The 11,080-nt window shown below is 39.6% G+C and overlaps 1 protein-coding gene across 8 annotated transcripts; it reads right to left on the bottom strand.

The window, feature by feature from the left end:
• Positions 1-1,536: 1,536 nt before the first annotated feature.
• Positions 1,537-11,080, bottom strand: LOC116250206 (probable transcription factor PosF21). 8 transcript variants are annotated; one of them, XM_031623701.2, is made up of 7 exons: positions 10,686-11,078; positions 10,565-10,581; positions 8,358-8,540; positions 5,645-6,299; positions 3,172-3,304; positions 2,628-2,712; positions 1,537-2,006 (listed from the first exon to the last, which is right to left on the bottom strand). In XM_031623701.2, exons 3-7 carry the CDS (start codon positions 8,500-8,502, stop codon positions 1,687-1,689), a joined length of 1,338 nt encoding a protein of 445 aa, XP_031479561.1. In that variant the 5' UTR covers positions 8,503-8,540; positions 10,565-10,581; positions 10,686-11,078; the 3' UTR covers positions 1,537-1,686. The 8 variants fall into 8 exon arrangements, with proteins under 8 accessions (XP_031479561.1, XP_031479562.1, XP_049932687.1 ...); XM_031623702.2 differs by having other exon boundaries at positions 10,565-10,644; positions 10,744-11,078; XM_050076730.1 differs by having other exon boundaries at positions 10,565-10,632; positions 10,744-11,078.

Genomic DNA, 11,080 nt, shown 5'->3' with positions numbered 1-11,080 from the left:
TAAAGTAAAGAACATAGAAATATTAGAGTTTACAGACGATATATATATATAGACACACACGTTAAATCAGTTCCACTATTTTTTTATGATTTTTCTTATTAGATGTCTTTTAAAATTTTGACGAAAGTAATGTTTGTTCAAATTTCTTGTTACGTTTGTAAAATATACTTTTCTCTATGCTCCTTAAAATTTTAAACATGATGACAATGACTGAATGACATTGCGGCAAATGCTAAGTTCTAAAATGATACTAGTTATGCACATATTTCTTTTATCTCCCTCCTTTTGGAGATTCCACTCCTATTTCTGAATACAATTCAAACCGATCAATCTATGTATATAGAAGAAGTTGATGATCAAGAACCAGTTGAGCAGGAAGGGTTACATCTTACATGTTAAAACTGCAAAAGCAGTGCATATCATGTGGAAAACTCAATCACAGGCCTTGATATGAACACCATTCACAAGTTAACGCTGCTTATGTGGCTGAGTATGGCAATTAGGAGAGGGAAACAACAGCTCCATGGTGATTTATTTTCTTTGTCTCTGCATAATTATGTAGCCTCCATTTTCTTGTAGTCGCACCTTTTGAAGGTTATCATTTGATTTCAAGCCGATGGGGGGGGGGGGGGGGGGGGGGGGGAGCCCCCATCTTACAGTGAATCATGTTCGGGTGTATCAGCAATAGGGAGAAACGACGGTTCAAAGACCATTGAGGCTAAGGATCACTTTTACTGTTCAACGTATCAACACGATATTACCAAGAGAAAATGAGATTTAAAGTGCCCAAGGTTCTTCTTTTGTTTATGCCACAAGGATGGCCACCAGAGTTTGGTTCTAGCAAAGGTAGATCTGAAAAACCTCAAGTTGAAGTAAATGGTCCAACACCCACGAATGCTTCTGTCTGCAATCAGTTGCGCAGAGGCTACGTACGGAACGTCGCTTTGATCCGAGAGTGATGGCAGAGGAGACCCCTCTAGGAAGGCTTTCAAAAGTTGGTCCCCTGATCTCATGACAGTCGGATCACGTAAGCTTGAGATGGTTGAGAGAAGCCCTGAAATCCTAAACAATACCGTTGTGTTGCGTATAAGTCAACCCAAAGAAGCAGCTTCAGTAACCATGACATTGAGATCATCTGTTCCTAGGGAGGATGCAGCCACAGCAATCATCCTCCAACTTGATATTATCATCCATTTCCTAACAGACAGAGTGCACTAATTCCAAATGAGGGTGGGCGTCCGGCCCTCCAGCGCATCAGGCTTTCGGGCACCAGGCCCGGCCCAATTAATTTTTTAATTAATTATAAGTATACTTTTATATATTTTCTTTATAAATTAAAATAATATATATATATTGATTTTTTTTTTTGCATTAGCCCAGGCCGTGGCCCCATGCCCACCCCTAATTCCAAATCCAACCAGAGAGTGGAAATGAGGATTGGCCATAAGCAACCATCCCTTGAGATAGAGAGCACTTTTTTTTTAACATCATTAGCTCATTTTAATCAACTAAAATAAAACTAGCAACACAACGACATAAAAGCAGAAAAGGAACCAATTGGTCTAAATAATAAACACTAGTGAAACAATTGATACCGCAGTACAAAGACAACGCTATTAAAACAACAACCAAGTCCGCATCTACCACATAATAAAAGACGAACCAACAACCTTCAACATCAGTTTCTCATTCGGAAGCGGCTGTGTTGGAACTTGACTTTATCTGATTTGGAGATGGCTGGCCTGCGCCTTTGCTCCTAACATCAGCTGTCTGCTGCTGTTGCTGTTGCTGCTGCTGTTGTTGCTGCTGGGGCTGTTGCTGAGAATGGATCTGGAGCTGTTGAAATTGGTGTGTCGCCAGAAGGGTATGAGCAGAAGGATTATGATAAAATTGTTGATTGGTACTAAATGAGGATCCAAAATTAATCCCTTGCCCAGCATTTGGAATAACTTGACCAGTCGCTATTTTTAACCTTTGGACCTCCTCTCGCAAGGCATCATTCAGTGCTGCATCACAAATAAATAGTTAACGTATAATATGACCTCAAAAAATATCCCCTAACCTAAGGGCGGCAAGTTACCATGACAAACAGTAGATTAAGCTCAGTTACAAGCATCAAGCTTGCATCCATTGGCCAAGGTTTTCTTTATTAATTACTGAACTCTAGCAGATGCATCTGTCATGTTTTACTGACTCAAGGTAAAACCCATTTTGCAGAATAATGCTGCAAAGTAATATGACTATGCACCCACACACACAACCATGAAACAACAGAAGTTATATGATAATGGACTTTTGATATGAAAGTTAGAAATGCATGCAAGTTTTTACAACACAGAGATAATAAGCCCGAGTTGAGGGCTTATTACAACCACCAAACATAATTCAAAATTGGGACCACTGTTTACCTATATGCAATGCAGAGAAATTTGGGCAAGTTGCCTGCACATGAGCTGATCACTAAATATGACAGGCTGGAACTGAAATTAGACCCACTCCAGCACATGGTGAAGGTATAAAATGGGTGCAGCAACCTCCATAAAAGGTTCATCTTTCATATTCACCAAACTGAAAAAAATATTTAGTTATGCAAATAACAATTTTCTTATGGGATCAGAAGAACTTACCATCTTGTAGATGAACTTGTTGTTCCATGGCCTGCAACCGCAGTTTCAATTCACTATTTTCGGCTGTCAAACCATTAGTGTCCCTCTGCAACACATTAAACATAGAGTCAACCATACAAATCGCGGAAAGAAGGAAGCAGACATAGGAACTTCAGAAAGAGGCTGAGGAGAACAAATTAGATGCCTCTCATAACCACTTCCCATTTTCCTCTGAATTTCTCGCGCCTACAAATGACAGATTAATGCCTTATCATGTCATAGACTCATAGTTTGTTCCTTAAGACAATCCCAGAGATTCAACAGAGTTGCTGAAGTGCACCATCCACCATATAAGACCAGTGATTAACTTGACTTAACTTGTGTTGCATGGACTACCAACTCACTGGGCGACCAAACGTTTTTCTTTCCAAATGAAAGTATATCACGCATAGAAATTGTTGGTACACTTCTTTGACTTTGACCAAGCTCATGAATAAATCAATTTTGTCAATGCGAATGATTAGTATCTTACCCAGAAATAAAAATGGGTAACAACGATGATTACCTGCAACATAGTCAACTGAGCAGATAATGTTGTCGCTTCTGTTTGCAGGGTCTGCACTTTCCGTTCAAGCTCTGCTATATAGCGCATCTTTCTTTCTTTTGACCTCGCAGCTGACTGACGATTAGCCCAGATTCTAATATACAACAAAAGTAAGTTTGAATCTAAACAAGCCACAATTCGAAAGAAAAAAAAAAAAAGGAAAATGCCTTGAAGAGCGTGTATAATTCAGATGAAAACTAGCCATTTCAAGTGAAAATATGCCAGTGAGTTGCTAATACAAAACCAATAGCAAATGAAGAATCCAATAACCATATTCTTTGATAATGTTATTTGCCTAAAAATATCTGTCAGCAATGCACAGAGCTATAGAATGAATGAGGATACACATGAGAACATGTTGACCAGTCATTAAGGATCATGAGTTCAAACAGATGAACAACAGCCACATTGATACATAATCAATGGACTGCTACGTTTATTTTTTCCCTGTGTTCCTCACTTGTCAGATACTAGAGTTTTTTTTTTTTTTTTTTTTTGTGATCAAAGCAAGCCTAAACACCAGGCAACAGCTTAGACGCTTAGACTGATACACATAGGTGGTCAAAACAAAATAACGTTTTCTATAAAATGTTAAACCTAAAAATTTAATTTTTTTTGTTTGTTGACCATAGTCACATAATACCGTTTACAGGTACATATATATATAAATGAACCCAACAATTAACAGTTAACATGCTACTGCCTACTGTTCTCCCATTGACTTAACCCCAAAAAAGTTGTCTATTGCTGCATGCAGCACCTAAGTCATGTCGACTAGGGTGGGCCAACTTTTTGAAGAGCCCGCATTAACCAGCAACTAGTTGGTCGGACTAGTTAATTAGCCAGCCTAGTTGGTCAACCAAACAATCCCAGACACATAAATACATTCTTATGTTTGTGTACTTATTGACATATAAATATATGCATAAATATATTTACTTATTTATTTATAACTAATTGACTTGGACTAGGTCAAACCAACTAACCGTATTAGACCTTTCTAAAGTTTTATACAACCTATGTCAAACTTCCAACTTTGACAACTTAGGAGGTGGGTGGGAACGAGGACAAGACGAGCCATCTTCAACCACTCCATGGAAAAATGTCAAACAAGTGCCCTTCCCTCTCTATCTTGTATCCATTGTAATCTCTAATTCAGCTCCCAAACTGAACCCGAAGTAATCACAATTGAAACTAATGTCGTCAGAATTGGCCAATCCAAATCATATTGGTTCATCTGGTGGCTGATTCAAGAATGCCATTTGCAACTTTTATTTTTTCATAACATATTGAGAATTTTTTTTAATTTATATATTTTCCTATTTTTTTTAGAGAAACTAGTTCTTTAACATTTTTTGTCAATTCACAACCGATTCAGCTGAATCACTGAGTCAGTTGATTTACCAGATCAGTGGCTGGGCCAATTTGATTCCACAACCACTTCTGGTAACATTGTTTTAAACATTCAATGATCAACTACAGATGCAACCATGTGACTAAGGATGGGCAAAGAAATCATAAATGCAACTCAACCTGGTCAAAACAGATGTTTCCATTAAGATAAACATGAAAGAGCATAAAGATCACTTGAAGAGGAATTAATTAAATACATCTGCCTACTTGAAGTCCCAATGCCAACCAGATATTTACAGTGTGACTTCTATTTATATATAAAAGATTTGCTTACTTAATGCACTGATCATATTTATATTACCCATTAGCATATGGAGGACCTTTTCTCTTAATATATGCTTGGAAAATATCAAGGTTCTATATAATCACCTTAGAAAGAATAGAATGCACGTTGTCATGGCACCAATTATATAAGAGCCTGACCTAATTCTTACAGAGGATGAGATAATGGCAACCACACCCTCTTGCTTTTTGGTTGTCAAGCTTCAAGCAATACAGATAAACATGTTGATCACAATGGAATCACCAAACGCATATGTTTCTCATAAGTAAGTGAGAAACATATTGGAATTTAACATACCAGGGATACGTAAGATATATTCAGATCACAGGTTCTTCCTACTGAGTACAAACAAATTCACTGTATCACATTCCAACTCAGAATGAATTTGGGATCTAGATCCTAAAATTAACCAGCAATAAGCAATGATTACATGTATAATTTTCATTCGTAGCTTATTAGATATAACTGCTCTATAAGACTAGCACACATATATGCCCTAAACACTTTTAACATTGGATGCCCACACATAACAGCTGCAGTCTGCGTTTCTGTCCTTATTACCATAAATACGTCCACTCCATGGTAATACAAACAACGTAAAAAAAAAAGTCGAAGAAATGCAAACTGAACGCAGAAAATGAGGAAGCAAGGCAAAAGACAATGTGCTCAGGGAACGGGGAAGAAAAATCAATATCTGCCTAAGTCATAAAAGGAACAAGAAACCGCATGAGGAACTACCTTTTTGCCCGTTTTGGATCAATGAGAGCGAGATCGGCCAGCTTAGCTGCAGACATTGCCTTCTTGGTTTCTGCTAAAGTCTGCTCCGGAGAAACCAACATTTCTGGCTTAATAGAAGTAGAACCATCCATCGACTGGCTGTGCTGATGCCGGATACGCGGCCTCTCACTCGTGCTCCCGCCGCTATCAGGCTCGTTATGTGATGGTGATGCAGACGACGACTCTCCAGCCGCCAGACCAGAGACAGAGGTCATAGGGGAAGAAGACGTGAACTTCTCCATATCCATGTACATAGAGAAAAGATCTTCTTCCGTCTCGTCGGACAAAGCTGGGCAATCACCGCCAACAAAGCCGAGTTCATGATCAAAGCTGATATCGTCCGGCAACCTGACAATCTCGGAGTGAGCTCGACGGTGGCCCGGTTTCCTCTGGGGATAATCTGGCATGCGGCTGATGTCCTGACTGAAATGGGAACTAGCGGGGGAAGAATCCGACATAGGAATATCCGGTCGAGACGGAGAGAGCGGGGGCACTTCACGCTTGACAGTGAGCGGGGCGTTCGTCGGGGAAGGATGGGGCGGTAAACGCCCCGAGTGAGGAGGCAAACCGCCGGTGGCGTAGACAGACGGTTTCTCCTCCATGAAGGCCTGAAACCCTAAAAGGCCGAAACTTTCAAGAATAAACCCTTGCCCTAGCTAAAACAACAAAGCAAAGGAACATAAAAACTTGGTGAAACAAAGTTTGCATTTTCCTAAGTCGGATCCATACAGTTTGGAGAACAAAGAGGGGCGAGTAAAGCCAAAAGCGAAACGTATAAACTCGCGGCCAGTAACTGGCAAAGAAGGCCTACGCAGACCACAAAGCCAAAGGAGCAGCAGCTTCCTCGGCTGCCTAGCGGAAAATGCACACGTTGAGGAAACGAATCAGAGCACGCAAAATCCGGATCTGGAGCACCACCCCCACGACGACCACCGGTGGGCTTCCTCCAAAATTGTGGAACCCTAGCTTGCAGAACGAGGAAGAAAGAACACGGTCACCTGCACTCGGGTGTTCGGAGCTCAGAAGCAACTCTGAGGACCCTCGCCGGCCCGCATTCCGGTCAACACCGAGGAAATGTCAACGAAGCTCCCGCCAGGAAGCAGGTCACCGAGACGAACAGCTGGGCGGAGTTTCACAGCTAGGATCTATCAGCATTTCGGATCATCGAGAGAGGGAGAGGAGAAGAGAGCAGAAGTTAATTAAATGGAAAAAGGAATTTTTCACATTAACATCACCGGTACGCGATGTGCCACCTATATATTTATCCTATTTATAGTAACTATTTACAGGTCTATCCCTACCTTTTTACTGAGGCTGGGAGTTCTTAAATCATTGCCTGCCGGAGGAACGTTTTTACTTCCAAATAAATTCTTTTTTTTTTTTTTTTACTTTCGAAATAAATTAAACACTCTCTCGAAAAGGAAAGATATCTATAAAAACCTATGAATCATTGATTAGCCACCAAACTTTTGAAATATTTGCAAAAAACAACTTATATTAAAAATATAAATTTTAGGTGTCTGTCTATGTTAAGTTTACTCTTCATAACTTTTGAAATATTACAACTAACCGCTTGTATTAAAAAGTGGCTTTTCTGGGTAACTGCCAACCTTAAGCTGAATCCTTCGTTAACTTAGTTTTCTATTTTCCTCTTTCCTTCTTGAAGAAGTAAGCTAACATTTTATATATAGACTTACAAGAGAGGGTTTTGGCATTTTTGTGTAATCCTCAGCCGATGGTGGAAGGTTTTCTTCCGTTTTTTTCTTTCGTTTTCTGTCATTGGCTATGGTGGCCAAGTTTGTTTCTCTCTCTTTCGATGTGGCTATGGTCGGGCCTCTGTTCTTCTTTCTCTCTTTTCTCTGTGCAGGGTAGGTGAGGTGGTCGTGCTTCTCCGCGGATCTGTGATCCACGCTATAGAACGGAGAGGGAGGGGGTGGGGGCGGATCTCAAAACCACAGATTTCACGTCTATAGTGGATTTGAAATCCAAAAGTTTGCTAAAACTGTGGATTTCAACATGAAATCCAGCCTCGGATCTCAGATCTAAGGCTACCAAACACGGCCAGAGCTTGATGGGTAGCTGGACATAAGAATGCTGCTAAAGATATCCCAACACGCTTTAGGCTCTTCTTGGTTGCAAGCAAAAAAAATCCTGAGAAGCTTTTCTTGCATCACATTGTCAAGGAAGTTTCCACTTTTCCATTTTTCTTCTTCAAAAAACATGAAAATTTTTTGTTTGATTTCTTTTCTCACGTTTGCTAGTATGGAAAATGGAAAAACTAAAGACCATCAAAATTGAAAACTCTCGCTTTCTCTGACATACACACCCAATACATAGCAAAAAACTGAAGACTCCATTAAAGTTGAAATCTCTCTCCTTCTCTAACAAGCAATATTTTGCAAAGCCAATAGTAGAAATTGCTTCCATTACACTGCGGGCAGAAGGAATTGCAAAACAACCTCTAGGATACCCCAGAAGAACCTACCAGAAAATTCCTTGCGCAGAAGACTAGTTTAAATAATTGACTATCAATAACAAAAAATATCTATTCTGTTCATCTGACTAAGAATTTCGAAATCCAGCAAAATGTCGATAAGGATTTGCAAGTCGAGGTTGAATGGGTGATGCAGATGGAGCAATTGAGGGTGCACAAGAATACATTCTCTGTAGTTACCGTAGCAGCGACAATATTGATCACCAAATGCAAGTCTGGTTAGCAAATTGGAAACCACACACTGTGAGCTAAATCTGGTTTGTGAATCATGCAAGCTTGGAGGTATCCTGAAGAGCCCTGCACAGCTAGTAAAAGGCAGCTTCATACAAACTTGCTTGGCCTTTCTGGAAGCATCTGGTTTCTCTGTATATTCAGAAGGAACTCATAAAGTCCATACAAATTAAAATTTCTCAACTGAGTAACAGCAGCATGAAAATAGAAACATGGTGGATGAGACTGCACAAATTAAATGCATTGTCGGTTTTCAAAACCAAATTTTCCCCAAAGTTTGCTGCCATGATGCTCGTTTTTCTCACCAAAGTTGTTTCAGATGCATGCAAAGTAAAAGAAAGAGATGAAGGATGACCCGTCTCCACTTAACTACAGCAAATGGAAATGTTTGTAAGCCTCCACAGCAGAACCATAATTTCCCTAGCTTTCTAACCATTATCTTATTGCACCCTTTCTGGTTGGTACTGATCTGTGGGCTGTATATGCTCAACCGGTGTTTGCTTCGATCAAGAAAGGGTCCAATAATAGAATCTAGAAATTAACCCCAATAAGAGAGTCTAAAAACTTGTCATAAATCTCAAGCACAGCATCCAGCAGTTATTTGTAGTGAGGAGAGTGACCAATTAGAGGAACTAAAAACTATACTTTGTTGTGAACTGCCGCCACCTTTACAAAAATAGCATGTTTAGAATTTACAAAGGAAAAAGGACTATTTGGGGGTAACATCTGCAAAGTAAATGGTTACTGGAAGACGATGACAGTATTCACGTGATGCCACATTCAGCGACTGGTTTCTTGTGGACACATATACACACACAAACCCACCCCCCTGGGTTATTGATATTCCAGCGGATGGCATGATGAAAGATCCATAAACCAATTAAATAAGCCAAGCCAACATTACCTCTGTTAGCATAATCTAGTAGGGGTGTGCTTAACTGCAGATTGCATATCAAAACAGAATAAATAAACTACAATATTATAACTTTGGCCTTGCCCAATATAAAGAAGATTTTAATACGTATAAGAAGAATAGGAGTATATCTCCTCAAGCCATAAGGTGTCTTCGTTTGAAGAACTGTGTAATAGCAGACCAATCCCCTCATCCCCCAAATCTCATTCATTTTTTGAACCTAACAAAGAAGCAGATGGGAACCCCAGTTCCTCTAAAATGTTCTGACATGAGGACAATTCCCTATCCTATACAACCAATAACTATACTATCGTTTAACTATATTTTAGCACCAGCAGCAGCATGCTACACAAAAACGTTGATCTTATGCAGCTTTGAGCAGTTCAGATCTTCCAAGAGGCCCAACTGTTTCAAGACTTGGAAACTAAGATATCAGTTTACTATATGAATGCATTTTGACAAGATGCATGATTTTAATATGTAGGGATCCATATCGTTGATCTCTGTTCATCAAGTACATTGATGGTGTTTATGTTCATACATATTGAATGTTCAATCTAATGTATGACCTTATGCTCGTATGAAATTATACAGTTTCATTTATATCGCAACCAGTCAGATGTCGATACTATCTTTTATGTCATTCTATGGATTGAGCAGCAACGGGTCTCTCTCTCATGTGTAAATAAAGCAAGCTAGCAATGGCTTAGATTACACCAAAATGAAATCAAAATCAAAGTTTATTGTTAATCCAATCAAAAAAATTTCTATATACCAAGGAGAGGCCTAATTCAGATTGTTACGGGTTAGGGTTCTGTTGCTAATCACAAAGTGAGCTTAGATTCATTTCCAACATGCCAGGATTAAAAATAATTTCTTGATTTTTCATATTTTACTGCTTTCACGTCTAGATGCCCTTAAATGATGTCCAAATAATTTAAGGATTTGTTTTTCGCAATTCAACGACGGGAAACTCTGTCACGAATTAAAATGCTCCAACCTATATGATTCTTCCACTAGCCAATAGATGCTCTGAGATCCAAGTCCAAATTATCCCCATAAAGGAAAGAAAATCTAAGATAATAAGTAAAAAGAAATAATATTCAACGACGGGAAATTCTGTCACGAATTAAAATGCTCCAACCTATATGATTCTTCCACTAGCCACTAGATGCTCTGAGATCCAAGTCCAAATTATCCCCATAAAGGAGAGAAAATCTAAGATAAAAGACATAATATGTACCTGAATGCTAACCCGACCTGCCAAATAGTTTGAGGGCACTCGTTAGCTTCAGAAACAGAAATCAAACGCTGAATGAACGGCTTCCAATAGAGATGGAGGAAGAATAAGAATAAGAACTTACTCGAGTTTTGCTATGACGAGGAAGAAGAATACAATAAATGGGAGGCATGAGAAGTTACCAATCGACAACTGTAGCGGGCGGCAACTGGAGAAATCATCGCCGGACTGTCTTTCAACCGGAAAAATCATCAAAAAAATCAACACTCACTCTGCATTAAGAGGATCGAAGGAAGGCGCGGAGGATTCCCCAATTGCTAGGAATCGAGGAATAAGTTCGACAACTTTTTTTCCCCTTGTTTGATGCCTAGCTTGGGCCACAGCTATTTCAGCCAATCAGTTTTTCTCATCGGAACCGAACATGACCAAAGGAAAACGAAGCGACGGTCAACATCTGGAAGAACCATTACAAAGAGTCCAACTACCTTGAGCTAGGAGCGGGAAATTGGTGTGCTTGGA

The sequence above is a fragment of the Nymphaea colorata genome, chromosome 3 (assembly GCF_008831285.2).
Source record: "Nymphaea colorata isolate Beijing-Zhang1983 chromosome 3, ASM883128v2, whole genome shotgun sequence".
Taxonomy (NCBI): Eukaryota; Viridiplantae; Streptophyta; class Magnoliopsida; order Nymphaeales; family Nymphaeaceae; genus Nymphaea; species Nymphaea colorata.
Note: the sequence above shows the minus strand (reverse complement) of the source record. Positions and strands in the feature narration are given on the sequence as shown.

Excerpts from the sequence above, each read along its gene's own strand:
- LOC116250206 (XM_031623700.2), bottom strand. The coding sequence starts at position 10,813 with ATGATTTTTCCGGTTGAAAGACAGTCCGGCGATGATTTCTCCAGTTGC. Across the intron at positions 8,541-10,743 it reads CCCGCTACAGTTGTCGATTG|AGAAACCAGATGCTTCCAGA; the intron begins GTAACTTCTCAT and ends CTGAATATACAG. Across the intron at positions 2,713-3,171 it reads CTCAGTTGACTATGTTGCAG|AGGGACACTAATGGTTTGAC; the intron begins GTAATCATCGTT and ends AATGTGTTGCAG.